At 50.7% G+C, this 18,481-nt stretch overlaps 1 protein-coding gene across 1 annotated transcript in view; it reads right to left on the reverse strand.

Moving 5' to 3' along the window:
- Positions 1–5,044, reverse strand: part of LOC137344358 (apoptosis regulator BAX-like) — a 30,983-nt gene extending 25,939 nt beyond the window's left edge. The window contains exon 1 of the mRNA XM_068007244.1: positions 4,754–5,044. Within this exon, the coding sequence (XP_067863345.1) occupies positions 4,754–4,850 (97 nt within the window). The 5' untranslated portion in view covers positions 4,851–5,044. The remainder of the gene's footprint in view (positions 1–4,753) is intronic.
- Positions 5,045–18,481: the final 13,437 nt, after the last annotated feature.

Genomic DNA, 18,481 nt, shown 5'->3' on the forward strand with positions numbered 1-18,481 from the left:
GTGCTGTTAGGTGGGGAGTTCCAGGATTTTGACCCAGCGACGATGAAGGAAGGGCAATATATTTCCAAGTCGGGATGGTGTGTGACTTGGAGGGGAACGTGCAGGTGGTGTTGTTCCCATGTGCCTGCTGCTCTTGTCCTTCTAGGTGGTAGAGGTCGCGGGTTTGGGAGGTGCTGTCGAAGAAGCCTTGGCGACTTGCTGCAGTGCATCCTGTAGATGGTGCACACTGCAGCCACAGTGCGCCGGTGGTGAATGTTTAGGATGGTGGATAGGGTGCCAATCAAGCAAGTGGAGAGTATTCCATCACACTCCTGACTTGTGCCCTGTAAATAGTGGAAAGGCTTTGGGGAGTCAGGAGGTGAGTCACTCGCCACAGAATACCCAGCCTCTGACCTGCTCTCGTAGCCACAGTATTTATGTGGCTGGTCCAGTCAGGTTTCTGGTCAATGGTGACCCCCAGGATGTTGATGGTGGGGGATTCAGCGATGGTAATGCCGTTGAATGTCAAGGGGAGGTGGTTCGACTCTCTTGTTGGAGATGGTCATTGCCTGGCACGAATGTTACTTGCCACTTATCAGTCCACACCTGGATGTTGTCCAGGTCTTGCTGCATGCGGGCACGGACTGCTTCATTATCTGAGGGGTTGCGAATGCAACTGAACACTGTGCAATCATCAGCGAACATCCCCATTTCTGACCTTATGATGGAGGGAAGGTCATTGATGAAGCAGCTGAAGATGGTTGGGCCTAGGACACTGCCCTGAGGAACTCCTGCAGCAATGTCATATGGCTGAGATGATTGACCTCCAACAACCACTACTATCTTCCTTTGTGCTAGGTATGACTCCAGCCACTGGAGAGCTTTCCCCCTGATTCTCACTGACTTCAATTTTACTAGGGCTCCTTGGTGCCACACTTGGTCAAATGCTGCCTTGATGTCAAGGTAGTCACTCTTACCTCACCTCTGGAATTCAGCTCTTTTGTCCATGTTTGGACCAAGGCTATAATGAGGTCTGGAGCCGTGTGGTACTGGTGGAACCCAGACGGAGCATCGGTGGGCAGGTTATTGGTGGGTAGATGCCAGCCTTGTAACTCCACTGGAAGAGTTTGCCTAGAGGCGCAGCTAGTTCTGGAGAACAAGTCTTAAGCACTACAGCCGGGTGTTGTCGGGGTCCATAGCCTTTGCTGTATCCAGTGCACTCAGCCGTTTCTTGATATCACGTGGAGTGAATCAAATTGTCTGAAGACTGGCTTCTGTGACGGTGGGGATTTCTGCAAAATGCTGTCTTTGCATTTTAAATTCACAATTGTCTATGGGGTTGTTAAATCCTTCCCTTCACCCAGAACTGTGAACTGGTTTGAAATGAGCCTGAGCCTACTGGATGTTTACAATGGTTAGTTATCAGAATGGATAATGTATTGTAAATGGTGAACAGTATGTGCATACATACACAAGTGTGCGTATGGTAGAGTGTGTGTATAATCAGTCCAATGTATATATAGTGTGTTCGTGCATACAGTACATATAGAATTGTAGTGTGTATATACACACACACCGTAAACCGTGTGAATGTATACAAGATAGATCAATGTGTGTACACAAGTTAAAATCTTCCCTTTTATCAGAGCTGCCAGTGAGGAAGCTTTTAAAGGGCTGCAGTTCCAATAAAAGTGGAAGTTGCAGTGATTAGAGTAAAGTGGGCTGATTGACCACAATGGCATATCAGAGACACATGGAATTATAGAATGGTTACAGCACAGGTGACCATTCGGTCTGTCGAGTCCACGCTGGCTCTCTAAGAGCAATCCAATTAGTCCCACTCCCCTGCCCTATCCCCGTAGCCCTACAAATTTTTTCCCTTCAAGTATTTATCCAATTCCCTTTTGAAGGCCATGATTGAATCTGCCTCCACCACCCCCTCAGGCCGTTCATTCCAGATTATAACCACTCGATGTGTAAAAACAGTTTTTCTCCATGTCCCCTTTGGATCTTAAATCGATGTCCTCTGGTTCTTGACCCTCCGCCAATGGGAAAAGTTTCTCTCTATCTACTCTGTCTAGACCCCTCATGATTTTGAGCACCTCCAACAAAACTCCTCTCAACCTTCCCTGCTCTAAGGAGAACAGCCCCAGCTTCTCAGTCTATCCACGTAACTGAAGTCCTTCATCCCTGGAGGACACAAGAGCAACATTGCTCCTTTTGATGCAGAGTTGGAGGACCAAAGGAGGGAGGTCCTATTTGGGATTGAAGACCACCCTCAAGCAAAAATGCAGATGCCAACTCCATGGAGGGAGGTTGTCAATCAAAACAACAGAGTCACCCAGGCCCCTCGCACCTGGCTGCAAAGGAAGAAGCGATGAGCTGGGAGTATCGCACAGTAAAGGTAACTGTGCTGCTCCATATTGCTCATGGGACCCATCAAGCATGGGAGGTACTATATGACTGTACACAGTCTTTTTGCAGATACTCTTTCATTATGCTGCAACACAGTTTCTCTTGAAGGTGGAGGTAGCAGCTGAGGGAGGAAACAGATGGCGGTGTACAGGCCGAAGTTCTCCTCTGCTGCGAGGGATTTCTAAGAACTCACAATCTTCTGACTTAGCAGTGCGAGTGCTACTACCGAGTCAAACTGGCATGTGATTCAAATAAAATGAAACATGCCGGTATGGTGCCTCATGATTGGGCCTCAAATTGTCCCTCATAATTGAGCGCTCAGCAAATCAGGAGCGCAGCCTTACATGCCTCATCATATGAGCTCAGACCACCGAAAGTGCTGCAAAATTTACCCGATATACAGTGTGTGAACATAGAACAGTGTCAACCAGGGCTCAGTGGTTAGCACTCGCGTCTCTGAGTCAGAAAGTCACGGGTTGAAGTCCCACTCCAGGGACTTGACCACAAAATCTAGGCTGACACTCCAGTGCAGTACTGAGGGAGTGCTGCACTGTTGGAGGTGCCGTCTTTACTAACTCAGATGGGCGTAAAAGATCCCATGACACTACTCGAAGAGCTGGGGAGTTCTCCTGGCCGATATTTATCCCTCAATCAACACCTAAACACAGATTATCTGGTTATTATCTCACTGCTGTTTATGGGACCTTGCTGTGTGCAAATTGACTGCCACATTTCCTACATTACAACAGTGATTACACTTCAAAAGTACTTCATTGTCTGGAAAGCACTTTGGGAAGTCCTGAAGTCTTGAAAGGCACCATATAAATGCAAGTCTTACATATATATATATATATATATATATATATATGTGTATGTGTATAGATGTAGTACAGTGTGCACATTATATAATGTGGACATATATACTAGTGTGTAGTATACATGTAGAATATTATATACACTTACCAAGCCTTTATAATAAGTCACACACGTATCTAAAATTGCAAGCTGTCTCAGTCCTAAAAATAAAAACAGCTCCATGTTTCAATGGGTTTGTGATCTATCTCACTCGGTCTGGCCATGAATCTCACTCCTGACAATTCCTGGAGGTTGGCAGCCCTGATGTACTGCTCCACATCCAGGCACATCTCTAAAATAATACATTAAGTCTGACAAATTGCCCATCAGGTTACAGAATAAGCAGACACCTCTCAACAGGTAACGGGGGACACTGGTTTCCATGTACTCGGATTTGTAACAAAGACCTGCAGCCCTGGTAGAGACACAAAGTCCGGGGCCTTGTGTTAACAGCTGAACGCTCTGAGTGACCAGTCCCCGGGGGGGGGGGTTTGGAGACGCTCCCCGTGCCAGGGTTTGGAGACGCTCCCCGTGCCAGGGTTTGGAGACGCTCCCCGTGCCAGGGTTTGGAGACGCTCCCCGTGCCAGGGTTTGGAGACGCTCCCCGTGCCAGGGTTTGGAGACGCTCCCCGTGCCAGGGTTTGGAGACGCTCCCCGTGCCAGGGTTTGGAGACGCTCCCCGTGCCAGGGTTTGGAGACGCTCCCCGTGCCAGGGTTTGGAGACGCTCCCCGTGCCAGGGTTTGGAGACGCTCCCCGTGCCAGGGTTTGGAGACGCTCCCCGTGCCAGGGTTTGGAGACGCTCCCCGTGCCAGGGTTTGGAGACGCTCCCCGTGCCAGGGTTTGGAGACGCTCCCCGTGCCAGGGTTTGGAGACGCTCCCCGTGCCAGGGTTTGGAGACGCTCCCCGTGCCAGGGTTTGGAGACGCTCCCCGTGCCAGGGTTTGGAGACGCTCCCCGTGCCAGGGTTTGGAGACGCTCCCCGTGCCAGGGTTTGGAGACGCTCCCCGTGCCAGGGTTTGGAGACGCTCCCCGTGCCAGGGTTTGGAGACGCTCCCCGTGCCAGGGTTTGGAGACGCTCCCCGTGCCAGGGTTTGGAGACGCTCCCCGTGCCAGGGTTTGGAGACGCTCCCCGTGCCAGGGTTTGGAGACGCTCCCCGTGCCAGGGTTTGGAGACGCTCCCCGTGCCAGGGTTTGGAGACGCTCCCCGTGCCAGGGTTTGGAGACGCTCCCCGTGCCAGGGTTTGGAGACGCTCCCCGTGCCAGGGTTTGGAGACGCTCCCCGTGCCAGGGTTTGGAGACGCTCCCCGTGCCAGGGTTTGGAGACGCTCCCTGGCCCCGGGTCACTAAAAGGGACTGCGGCCTCCGGCAAAGCCGAAACTCGCGGGAGGGCGCCGGGCGAGAGTTTTATACAGACGGCGGACCGATAGCCCCTACCCCGGGGCCCGCCCTCTCTCTCTCTCTCTCTCTCCCCGGGTTCGGGCCCAAGCTCTCTGCCCGCCTCTACCTGAGATGCCGTCGGTCTCCAGCGATCCCTGTGAATCGTCCGACTCCTCGAAGAGCCGCTCCACGATGGCCTCGGTCTGCTGCTTCAGGTCGCGCATGGTGGAGGCCGGAGCCGGAGCCGGGGCCTCGCGTCGCCTCCCGGGAACCGCAACCTGCACCTCACTCGCCGGCCTCTCCCAACACAACTGAAACCTTCGCCGCTTTCCCGGAACTCGTCGTGAGGCTGCACCCCGGCCGGGGCTGTCGCCACCCGGGCCCGCCTCCCGCCCCCCGCCCACTCAGGCGGCCCGGGGGGCGGGGTCTGGGGTCTCCGCCCACTCAGGCGGCCCGGGGGGCGGGGTCTGGGGTCTCCGCCCACTCAGGCGGCCCGGGGGCGGGGTCTGGGGTCTCCGCCCACTCAGGCGGCCCGGGGGGCGGGGTCTGGGGTCTCCGCCCACTCAGGCGGCCCGGGGGGCGGGGTCTGGGGTCTCCGCCCACTCAGGCGGCCCGGGGGGCGGGGTCTGGGGTCTCCGCCCACTCAGGCGGCCCGGGGGGCGGGGTCTGGGGTCTCCGCCCACTCAGGCGGCCCGGGGGGCGGGGTCTGGGGTCTCCGCCCACTCAGGCGGCCCGGGGGGCGGGGTCTGGGGTCTCCGCCCACTCAGGCGGCCCGGGGGGGCGGGGTCTGGGGGTCTCCGCCCACTCAGGCGGCCCGGGGGCGGGGTCTGGGGTCTCCGCCCACTCAGGCGGCCCAGGGGTGGGGTCTGGGGTCTCCGCCCACTCAGGCGGCCCATTACCCCGGAGGGCAGGGGGCCTGAGGTCTCCACCACCACCCCCCCAGCCCATTACCCCGGGGGGTCTCCCCCTCCCCCAGCCCATTACCGGGGGGCCTGAGGTCTCCACCACCACCCCCCCAGCCCATTACCCCGGGGGGTCTCCCCCTCCCCCAGCCCATTACCAGGGGGCCTGAGGTCTCCACCACCACCCCCCCAGCCCATTACCGGGGGGGCCTGAGGTGTCCGCGCCAGATCGAAGAACAACCAGGTGCCCATTCTAATCCCACCTTCCAGCACCCGGTCCGTAGCCCTGCAGATTATAGCACTTTAGGTGCAGGTCCAGGTACTTTTTAAAAGAGTTGAGGGTCCCTGCCTCTACTACCAATTGGGGCAGTGAATTCCATACACCCACCACCCTCTGGGTAAAAATGTTTTTCCTCATGTCCCCTCTAATCCTTCCGCCAATCAGCTTAAATCTATGTCCTCTAGTTCTTGAACTCTCCGCTAGGGGAAACAGGTACTTCCTGTCTACTCTATCTGGGCCCCTCATAATTTTGTACACCTCAATCAAGTCTCCCCTCAGCCCTCTCTGCTCCAAGGAAAACAACCTCAGCCTATCCAATCTCTCCTCGTCGCTGCAATTTTCAAGGCCTTACCAGCGTTTTATACAGTTCCACCATTACATCCCTGCTTTTGTATTCTATACCTCGGCTAATAACTGAGAGCATTCCGTATGCGTTCTTCACAACCTTATCTACCTGTAATGCCACTTTCAGGGACCTGTGCGCATGCACTCCAAGGTCTCTCACTTCCTCTACCCCTCTCAATATATTCCCATTTACTGTTTGCCCTCCCTAAGTGCATTACCTCACACTTCTCTGGGTTGAACTCCATTTGCCACTTTCTGCCCACTCCACCAACCCATTGATATCTTCTTGGAGTCTACAGCAATCCTCTTCACTATCAACTACACGGCCAATTTTTGTGTCGTCTGCAAATTTGTCAATCATGCCCCCTACATTTAGGTCCAAATCATTAATATGTACCACAAACAGCTAGGGACCCAACACTGAGCCCTGTTGCACACCACTCGAAATGGATTTCCATTCGCAAAGATGTTTACCCTTTGTTTCCTGTTACTGAGCCAATTTTGGATCCAATTCGCCACATTTCTCTGTATCTCATGGGCTTTTACCTTTCTGACCAGTCTGCCATGTGGGACCTTGTCAAATGCCTTATTAAAATCCATGTAGAAAACATCCACTGCCCTACCCTACTGTGCCCTCGATGGCCATGGTTCACCAGGGAGGTGGTATGAAGTTTTGCAATTGGAGGCAGCTCTTCGATTGCATTCCAGGAAGGCATGCCACTCCTTACAGCTGCCAAGGTGACCAGTGCATTGAATGTCTTTGCTCTGGGACATTCCAGGTTGGCACTGGAGATATTTGTCACATTAATCAGCCAGCAGAGTAAGTAATACACACAGCAAGTGATGAATCCCTGTACACTTTATTCTATATAATGTTCCCCTTGGATCTCAGGGAGGTATAGGCCCGAATATTAGGCTTTTTCCTCATTGTCGGATTTCCAAAATGCATGAGGTAATAGATAGTTTCCAAGGTATGTCTGTGAGCCCCTCCTGGCAGGACTGCTCCAAACATGAATCGGAAGGGCTATCACTCACTCAATGTGTAGCTTGTCTGTGCCCATTGTTACTGCATCGTGCGACTGACTGCCAAATACCTAAACTGGCATTAGTTGATGACTCCTCTGCTATCCTAGCACACTGGCAGAAAGCAGATATAACGGTTCCCATGCCACCAATTATTGAGAGCACCATAGATAATCTCAAGTGATGCTTATGGTGCCTAGACAGGCTGGGGTGTCCTCCAGGGTCAGCATCCCAGATTGTAGTGGTTTGCTACATCTTGAACAACATTGGATTGGAAAAAGGAGCTGCAGCAGCTGGAGGCCAAGGAGGAGATGCAGGAGGACACTGACCGGAAGGTAGAGGACGTAGTCCCGTAGGCATTTTGGCTCTTGCCAGAGAAATTTGGGGGTGTGCCTGACGAGAGAAACCTTTGCTTGAGCTAAAACATAACCCTTGCCCCCCCTCTCCACAACATCTTCCCTTTACCCTGCCATAAATGTCAAACACCAGCCAGCACTGTGAGGCCCCAGTTTCGCTCACAGAAACATCCTCCATTTCCTCAGACTTCTCACCATTGAATGTTGTAATCCGTACTTCAAAACTGCTGTGCAGAAAGTCATTTATTATCCAAATCTCCAAGGTGCCTCTGGTGGCTGGTGCCTGTTAACACAGTGCTTCCCCTTTCTAACACTTGGTCAATACTACGCTTAACTACCTATTTTTGTGCTTCTTAGTGGCAGGAGCCAGTGTGGTGGCTGGCAGCTACGTGTCTAGGTTTTTTTTTATTCGTTCACGGGATGTGGGCGTCGCTGGCAAGGCCGGCATTTATTGCCCATCCCTAATTGCCCTCGAGAAGGTGGTGGTGAGCCGCCTTCTTGAACCGCTGCAGTCCGTGTGGTGACGGTTCTCCCACAGTGCTGTTAGGAAGGGAGTTCCAGGATTTTGACCCAGCGACAATGAAGGAACGGCAATATATTTCCAAGTCGGGATGGTGTGTGACTTGGAGGGGAACGTGCAGGTGGTGATGTTCCCATGCGCCTGCTGCCCTTGTCCTTCTAGGTGGTAGAGGTCGCGGGTTTGGGAGGTGCTGTCGAAGAAGCCTTGGCGAGTTGCTGCAGTGCATCCTGTGGATGGTGCACACTGCAGCCACAGTGCGCCGGTGGTGAAGGGCGTGAATGTTTAGGGTGGTGGATGGGGTGCCAATCAAGCGGGCTGCTTTATCTTGGATGGTGTCGAGCTTCTTGAGTGTTGTTGGAGCTGCACTCATCCAGGCAAGTGGAGAGTATTCCATCACACTCCTGACTTGTGCCTTGTAGATGGAGGAAAGGCTTTGGGGAGTCAGGAGGTGGGTCACTCGCCGCAGAATACCCAGCCTCTGACCTGCTCTCGTAGCCACAGTATTTATATGGCTGGTCCAGTTAAGTTTCTGGTCAATGGTGACCCCCAGGATGTTGATGGTGGGGGATTCGGCGATGGTAATGCCGTTGAATGTCAAGGGGAGGTGGTTAGACTCTCTCTTGTTGGAGATGGTCATTGCCTGGCACTTATCTGGCGCGAATGTTACTTGCCACTTATCAGCCCAAGCCTGGATGTTGTCCAGGTCTTGCTGCATGCAGGCTCGGACTGCTTCATTATCTGAGGGGTTGCGAATGGAACTGAACACTGTGCAGTCATCAGCGAACATCCCCATTTCTGACCTTATGATGGAGGGAAGGTCATTGATGAAGCAGCTGAAGATGGTTGGGCCTAGGACACTGCCCTGAGGAACTCCTGCAGCAATGCCCTGGGGCTGAGATGATTGGCCTCCAACAACCACTACCATCTTCCTTTGTGCTAGGTATGACTCCAGCCACTGGAGAGTTTTCCCCCTGATTCCCATTGACTTCAATTTTACTAGGGCTCCTTGGTGCCACACTTGGTCAAATGCTGCCTTGATGTCAAGGGCAGTCACTATCACCTCACCTCTGGAATTCAGCTCTTTTGTCCATGTTTGGACCAAGGCTGTGATGAGGTCTGGAGCCGAGTGGTCCTGGCGGAACCCAAACTGAGCATCGGTGAGCAGGTTATTGTTCTCCGTCAGTATGTATCTGAGGGACCTGCTTTGGGATGCTGCACTTACGCTGGTGTGGAGTGAGCCTGCTTTCTGTTTCCCACAAAGTCCTCAGAGGGTGTCTCAGAAGCATAGGGGAAGTGTTGCCATCAGGAGAGGCAACAACATCATCCCTAGGCAGTTCCAGCTGGCCGCTGCTGGAAGCTCCATGTCACTGTTCCTGTTGATCTGTAGGTGAACAGACCCCACTGCAGCAGTAACACTGCTGAAGCCCTTATTGATTACTCTCATTCAGCCAAGCCAAGACATCCTGTACAATGAGGAAGTAGTATTGCACTCTAAGGCCTGTATGGCAACAGTTTGAACATTCAGGGGATAGGCAGAGATTTGATAACAGCCACTGCCGTGAGAGGCTGTATTACAGATAACCCAGGAGCCCCAAGACTGCATAATTTTAGTGCCTTGAATAAGCACTGTACACATAGGTTAACACTTCCCCCACTGTAACATTGAGACTTTTACCCATTTGCCCTGGAAGGGATTTTAATTTGTATTATGTTTGCTGATACTAATTTTAGCTTATAACGGGTTAATTCCCAGACTTGCAGCTTTTTTTGAACTAACATTAAAAAGCATGTAGTCACTGGACAATGGGTGGTTGAAAATGTTAATTAGCTGTCCTAAGGGGAACTGAGTGAGCTGGTAAACTCTGTACTTTTGCCTATTGTGTCAGCATTGAGACTCTGGGAAGTCATTGAAAACATCCCAGATCAGTTTGTATCCTAATGATAGAGTTTTTATTCATTATACCAGGCAGGAGGCTTAGCTGAATGCCACTCCCCTCACCCTCAAGGGAGGTGCTTCCTGTTTTCCTTCCCCTACTCCCATCTGCTTCTACTCCCACCTGCTCTGTGCATCACCCATTGTGCTTCCTTTCAACTAATTGTATAAATCTCCTGGGGGTTGGATGGCTTTGTGCTGGTTCTTGCCAAACTGAGATGGAATGATGGAGTGAGGGGCTGGGTGACCTGCCCTGGGAAGAGCCAATTTCTGCTTCTTCTGCTGTAGTTGTTGAGACTGAAAGAGGAAACTGTTAGGAGAAGACAGCAGAACAATGGAAGGTTGTGCTGTTCTCAGGAAGCATCCGGCATGGTGCTGTAGTGCTTATGGGAGGATTGGTGTTAGTCAAACCCTACGATGGGGCCTGGCCTCCTGTTTTCCCATCTCCGGCAAGTCTCAGGCCTGAATTCTGCAGGGCCCACTTCCCAAGGGGAGAGTTTGTGCATGAAAGTTTCATCCCCTCCTTTTGTGGCTCCTTCCCTTCTGTTCCGTGATGCCTTCTGAGAAGGAGAAGCAGGGATAGGGAAGTGAGAATGTGCAAGGAATCTACCTACCCATGTGTGAATGTGCAGCATGCAGGTGGTAGCCAGGGAGCATGTCAGAGGCCTCACCTGTCCATGCTGGTGCTGAAGATAGAGCTGATGGGCAGGGGAAGTAGTGCAAAATGAATAGCAGTGCATCAGGTTCAAGCACTATGGAAAGGAGGGCAGAATGTGAAGCAATACTTGGGTGGGAAGAATTGCTACTGGGTATAGAAAAGAAAGAGTGCCTTGTAAGCTGCTACCTTTCCTGACCTGGTGAGGTCATTTAAAAGTTTTTGGTAGTGTGACCATGTCTTGGACACAGCGCTGATGGAACCTATTCTGTCCACCATCTCCTACCAGCCCCTTTTACCTACACTCTTGGGCACCTTACATCCATGGCAGGGAAAGAGCTCAACCTTCCTTTCTTGAGGTTCCTGCAGCAGGAGCTCGATGGAGCCCTGGGGGCCCCATTTCCTTCTGAGCTGTTACCAAACATCACAGGCCAATGACAGTATCAAAGATAAATCGGGTGAGACACCAAAAACAAAGGGACCAAATGTAGCCAGAGGCCAACATTCAGAGAGAGAAAAACACAGGCCAAAATCAGAGAGTCTCAGACAGTCAGGAAGAATGGACAGCGGGAGAAAATGAACAGTGGGGTAGAATGGACAGTGGGGATGAATGGACAGTGGGGATGAATGGACAGTGGGGGGTGAATGGATGGGGGGAATGTGAAGTGGGGGAGAATGGACTGTGGGGGGAGAATGGACAGTGGGGGTGAATGGGCTGTGGGGGTGAATGGTCTGTGGGGGGTGAATGGACTGTGGGGGGTGAATGGACTGTGGGGGGTGAATGGACTGGGGGGAATGGTCAGTGGGGGTGAATGGGCTGTGGGGGTGAATGGACTGTGGGGGGTGAATGGACTGGGGGGAATGGTCAGTGGGGGTGAATGGGCTGTGGGGGTGAATGGACTGGGGGGAATGGTCAGTGGGGGTGAATGGGCTGTGGCGGTGAATGGACTGTGGGGGGGGGAATGGTCAGTGGGGGTGAATGGACAGTGGGGGTGAATGGACTGGGGGGAATGGTCAGTGGGGGTGAATGGACTGTGGGGGTGAATGGACTGGGGGGAATGGTCAGTGGGGGTGAATGGTCAGTGGGGGTGAATGGACTGGGAGGAATGGTCAGTGGGGGTGAATGGTCAGTGGGGGTGAATGGACTGGGAGGAATGGTCAGTGGGGGTGAATGGACTGGGAGGAATGGTCAGTGGGGGTGAATGGACTGTGGGGGTGAATGGACTGGGGGGAATGGTCAGTGGGGGTGAATGGACTGTGGGGGTGAATGGACTGGGAGGAATGGTCAGTGGGGGTGAATGGACTGTGGGGGCGAATGGACTGTGGGGGGTGAATGGACTGTGGGGGTGAATGGACTGGGGGGAATGGACAGTGGGGGTGAATGGACTGGGGGCGAATGGACTGTGGGGGTGAATGGTCAGTGGGGGTGAATGGACTGGGAGGAATGGTCAGTGGGGGAGAACGGACTGGGGGGTGAATGGACTGTGGGGGGTGAATGGACTGTGGGGGGTGAATGGACTGTGGGGGGTGAATGGTCAGTGGGGGTGAATGGACTGTGGGGGGTGAATGGTCAGTGGGGGTGAATGGACTGTGGGGGGTGAATGGTCAGTGGGGGTGAATGGACTGTGGGGGGGGAATGGACAGTGGGGGTGAATGGACTGGGGGGAATGGACAGTGGGGGTGAATGGACTGTGGGGGGTGAATGGACTGTGGGGGGTGAATGGACTGTGGGGGGTGAATGGACTGGGGGGAATGGACAGTGGGGGTGAATGGACTGGGGGGTGAATGGACTGTGGGGGTGAATGGACTGTGGGGGTGAATGGACTGTGGGGGGTGAATGGACTGGGGGGAATGGACAGTGGGGGAGAATGGACTGGGGGGTGAATGGACTGTGGGGGGGTGAATGGGCTGTGGGGGCGAATGGACTGGGGGGAATGGACAGTGGGGGAGAATGGACTGGGGGGTGAATGGACTGTGGGGGGGTGAATGGGCTGTGGGGGCGAATGGACAGTGGGGGTGAATGGGCTGTGGGGGAGAACGGACTGGAGGAGAAAGGGCAGTGGAGCCAAAAGTTGAGCAGTTGTGGCCACAAGAGCTGATGAAGAGAAGGGGTAGGAGTTAGAGATGACGAGGCCAATGGGAAAAACATGAAAATGATTAAAAATATGAAAAAATGCGAAAATATTCAAAAGCTGATTTTCTTCTGACCTGCTCCCAAATTGCTCCCAAATAATACTTAGAGAAAAAACGGGCTGATCCTTTGCTCCCATTCAGCTCACGAATAGCACTGTACACAAACCTCCTCTACGGCTTTTCTGGTGTCTGCAGCAACGTAAATTTTGTGCAAATGAATGTCGGTGGGCTGTACACACAGATTGTCTGTAATCACGATGGGTGGGGATCAGGGGCAAACTGTCCTCATTAAAACCTGGTGCTACTGATTCCTTAGCAGCCGTGTACCAACTATCAACGTCGAGGGGCTGGTACTGTCAACGTAGGTCTTTGTTTTGGGCCTTTTGAATATAGAATGGTTTTGCTGTTTCAGCACCTGTTGCAGAATGCCGTTAGTATTTAACTCTTAGTGATGGAGACCCGTTCAGTGCTGTGGCACCTCCCGTTTGCGATACAGCTTATTTAGAAGCGGTCAAGGGAAAACAATCACTAGCTCCTCAGCAACTACTGAAGTAATTTGCCAGACCCCCTCCTCACCCGTTTCCCTACCACAGAGTAGGAATCCCCCTCCCTCTGACTGTACAACTATTCCAGGCCACCTGGAAAAAAAAGAGAAGCCTCATAATTAAACCAGCACCATCCTCCGATGCCCACACCGTCATTCTTTATACCCACACTTGTATCGCCTCTTCCTCCACCTGCTGCTTGGCACCATGGTGCTGCCCTCTTATCAGCTCTTTCCAAGGTTGCCTGTAACTGTCATCCCAACCATGGGACGACAGCATGTCCTCATTCACAGGAGACAGAACCATTAATGCTTCTGGCACACATACATTAATTTAAAAACTTCAGACAGTCTCCAGGTATTAATCCTGCCCCATTACCTGCAAAAAAACCTTTTGGCTCACCCATGAGGCTTTAACTGTGCCTGCCCCTTTAATGGTGCTGGTGATTTTAAGGCCCAGGATGCACCCAGACTTCCTCTTCTATCTTCATGGCTGCAGCCAAAATCGCACACCCAAGTACACCAACAGGGTTATTTAACTGAGGCCCAAGAGCAAGTTCAGACATTCAGCTCCTCGTCCCAGTGCACTAATTACTCCTGTACAATACCAGGGGAGGAAGGTCGGCCCCAAAAAGTGGGAGGCACAATTTGCAATCGAGGTATGATATAATAAGAAAGAGAATGAGCTCGCATTTATATCGTTCCTTTCACGACCTCAGGATGTCCCAAAGCGCTTTACAGCCAATGAAGTACTTTTGAAATGTAGTCAATGTTGTAATGTAGGAAATATAGCGGCCAATTTGTGCACAGCAAGTCCCACAAACAGCAATGCGATAAATGACCAGACCATTTGTTTTAGTGATGTTGGTTGAGACACAAATGTTGGCCGGGACACTGCATTTATATGGTGCCTTTGACGTAGTAAAGCATCCCAAGATGCTTCGCAGGAACATAAATCAGACAAAAATTGACACTGAGCCAAAGAAGAAGAGATTAGGACAAGTGACCAAAAGCTAAGTCTAAAAGGTAGGTTTTAAGGAGCGTCTTAAAGGAAGAGAGAGAGGCGGAGAGGTTTAGGGAAGGAGTGCCAGAGCTTAGGGCCAGCAGGTTTAAGCCTGCACCGTCAGTGGCAAGGACCCCTGCTCGAGAATTGGACTCGTTACCAACCACTCACGATGGTATATTTGGATTTTCAGAAGGCCTTTGATAAAGTCCCATATAAGAGGTTAGTGTGCAAAATTAAAGCACATGGGATTGGGGGTAATACACTGGCATGGATTGAAAATTGGTTAACAGACAGGGATCAGAGAGTAGGAATAAATGGGTCTTTTTCGGGGTGGCTGGCAGTGACTAGTGGGGTACCGCAGGGATCAGTGCTTGGGCCCCAGCTGTTCACAGTATATATCAATGATTTGGATGAGGGAACTAAATGTAATATTTCCAAGTTTGCTGATGACACAAAACTAGTTGGGATCATGAGTTGTGAGGAGGATGCAAAGAGGCTTCAAGGCGATTTGGACAAGTTGAGTGAGTGGGCAAATACATGGCAGATGAAGTATAATGTGGGTAAATGTGAAGTTATCCACTTCAGAAGGAAAAACAGAAAGGCAGAGTATTATTTAAATGGTGATAGATTGGGAAATATTGATGTACAAATATTGATGTATGGGTGTCCTTGTACACCAGTCACTGAAAGCAAACACGCAGGTGCAGCAGCAGTTAAGAAGGCAAATGGTATGTTGGCCTTCATTGCAAGAGGATTTGAGTACAGGAGCAAGGATGTCTTACTGCAGCTATACAGGGCCTTGGTGAGACCACACCTGGAGTATTGTGTGCAGTTTTGGTCTCCTTACCAAAGAAAGGATATACTTACCATAGAGGGAGTGCAGCGAAGGTTCACCAGACTGATTCCTGGGATGGCAGGACTGTCGTATGAGGAGAGATTGGGTCGACTCGGCCTGTATTCATGAGAGCTTAGAAGAATGAGAGGGGATCTCATTGAAACGTATAAAATTCTGACAGGGCTAGACAGACTGGATGTAGGGAGGATGTTTCCCCTGCCTGGGGGGTCCAGAACGAGGGGTCACAGTCTCAGGATACGGGGTAGGACATTTAGGACTGAGATGAGGAGAAATTTCTTCATGCAGAGGTTGGTGAACCTGTGGAATTCTCTACCACAGTCACTGAATATATTTAAGAAGGAGCTAGATAGATTTCTAGACACAAAAGGCATCAAGGGGTATGGGGAGAGAGCAGGAATATGGTATTGAGATAGAGGATCAGCCATGATCATATTGAATGGCGGAGCAGGCTCGAAGGGCCGAATGGCCTACTCCTGCTCCTATTTTCTATGTTTCCATGCGGCAGCTTGGCAAAGTAACCTGAACCACTTTGGCGCTTACACCAGCTTTCGAGAGATTCTAAGAAGCATGTGAAGACCATGGAGAGGGTGCAGAAAAGATTCACTGAGATGATACCAGGGATGAGAGGCTTTAGATATGGAGAGAGATTAGAGAAGCTGGGGCTCTTTTCATTAGAGCAAAAAAGGTTAAAAGGAAATCTGAGAGGTATTCAAAATTCTGAGGGGCTTTGATAAATTAAATCGGGAAAAAATGTTTCCATTGGTCAGTGAGTAAGTAACGAGAGGACATAAACTAGATCATCACCAAAAGAGCGAAGGGACAGGTCCAGAGAATATTTTTTTTAAACACAGGATTGTTCGGACATGGAACCCCCGACCAGAAACAACGGGGGAGAGCAGAATCCAGAATAGCTTTTAAAAAGGTAGTGGATAAATTTTTGAGAAAGAAATATTGAAAACAGTAGAGGGAAAAGGCAGGGGAATAGGACTGAGTGAATAGTTTTTTCAGAGAGTCGGCACAAGTACGATGGGCTGAATGGCCTCTTGTGCTGTAAAATTCTATGATCCACTGAATATTTTCTGTTTAATGAGGAAAATTTATAGAGAAAGTAGTTACTGTCATGTCCTTTCCTTAGGTTGGATGATGGTCTGAGGTGTCTTGAAATGAGGTCAGGGCAGTTGCTGCAAAGAGCTGTACTCACGATTGGGCCCTTTGACCTCCCAGCTGTCCTCAGCTTCTGTTGCAGCTTCTGTTCCTGTTTGAGTCACTGCATTTCCTGTCACTTTGCAGCTTTCAGATATCACTGTCTTCAGAGCCCAGACTCTGAATGCACACCCTGCTGCTAACTCACTGGGTGGCTGATTGAATTACATACCCCAGTTATCTGGTAGGTCTCTTGAACCTACAATCGAACTCTCATGGTTGAAATTGGTTTAATTGTCCGCCTCTTCCCCAGTAAGTAGTTCCATGGGCCCTAGTACCCACCCCAGTGGCCATTCTCCATTTGTGGGCCTAGACGCTGAGCATTCAACCGCTAGGGGCATCACCACCAACACAATCATAGAATCAAACTGCACAGAAGGAGGCAATTTGGCCCATCATGGCTGCGCTGGCTCTTTGAAAGAGCTATCCAACCAGTGCCACTCCCCTGCCCTTTCCCCATAGCTATGTAAATTTTTTCCCTTCAAGTATTTATCCAATTCTCTTTGGAAAGTTACTATTGAATCCACTTCCGCCATCCTTTCAGGCAGTGCAATCCAGATCATAACAACTCGCTGCATAAAAAAAATTCTCCTCATCTCCCCTCTGCGTCTTTTACCAATTACCCAAAATCTGTGTTCTCTGGTCATCGACCCTCCTGCCAGTGGAAACAGTTTCTCCTTATTTATTCTCGCAAAACCCTTCATAATTTTTAACACCTCTATTAAATCTCCCCTTAATCTTCTCTGTCCTCAGGAGAAAAATCCCAGCTTCTCCAGTCTCTCCACATAACTGAAGTCCCTCATCTCTGGCACCATTCGAGTAAATCGCCTGTGCATCCTCTCTAAGGCCTTGACATCCTTCCTAAAGTGTGGTGCCTAGAATTGGACACAATACTCCAGCTGAGGCCTAACCAGTGACTTATAAAGTTCACTATAACTTCCTTGCTTTTGAACTCTATGCCTCTACTTATAAAGCCAAGGATCCCGTATGCTTTTTTAAATAGCCTTATCAATTTGTCCTGCCAACTTCAAAGATTTGTTTACGTACACCCCCTGGTCTCTCTGTTCCTGCACCCCCATTAAAATTGTACCATTTAGTTTATATTGCCTCTCCTCATTCTTCCTTCCAAAATGTATCACTTCATACTTCTCTGTGTTAGATTTCATCTGCCTTGTATCTGTCCATTTCACCAATCTGTCTGTGTCTTCTTGAAGTCTTTTACTATTCTCCTCACTGTTTACTACATTTCCAAGTTTCGTGTCATCTGCAAACTTTGAAATTATACTCTCTATACCCAAGTCCAGGTCATTAATATATATCAAAAAGAGCAGTGGTCCTAATATTGACCCATGGGGAACTCCAGTCTGAAAAACAACTGTTCGCCACTACTCTCTGCCTTCTGTCCCTTAGCCAATTTTCTATCCACGCTGCCACTGTCCCTTTTAATCCCATGGGTGTCAATTTTGCTAACAAGTCTATTATGTGGCACTTTATCAAATGCCTTTTGAAAGTCCATATACACAACATCAACCACACTACCCTCATCAATCTTCTCCGTTAATTCATCAAAGAACTCAATCAAGTTTGTCAGACATGATTTGCCTTTTTTGAACTGTGGTGTAACACTTGCAAACCTCCAGTCCTCGGGCACCACTCCCATATCCAAGGAGAATTGACAGATTGTGGCCAGATCAATCCTAATTCTGTTCTCACTTGATGCCCACCTACTCACATGTTCCAGCAGGGGTCAATGGACAGTGATCAGGAGCAGGAACCTTGGCAGATTTCCCCACCGACCACCACCACCGCCCCCCCGCCACTTCCCTTGCCCAGAGTGCTGAGCCAGTTGTAATCACCCCCTGCTGCCCTGGTGATTCAGCACTGACTGAGGGAGATCAGCTGAATTTAAAAGCACCGAGATGTGATGTGACGTGTTTTGCAGATTCCATGTCATAGATCAGTAACTAGCCTCTAGTTACGCAGTTCTCAATCAGTGATGGTGAAGGAGGATCTCAAATTTAAAATTCTGATTCTTGTGTTTAAATTTCTCCATGGCCCCATCCCTCTCTACCTCTGTGACCTCCTCCAGCCTTACAATC

The sequence above is a fragment of the Heptranchias perlo genome, chromosome 27, assembly GCF_035084215.1.
Source record: "Heptranchias perlo isolate sHepPer1 chromosome 27, sHepPer1.hap1, whole genome shotgun sequence".
Taxonomy (NCBI): domain Eukaryota; kingdom Metazoa; phylum Chordata; class Chondrichthyes; order Hexanchiformes; family Hexanchidae; genus Heptranchias; species Heptranchias perlo.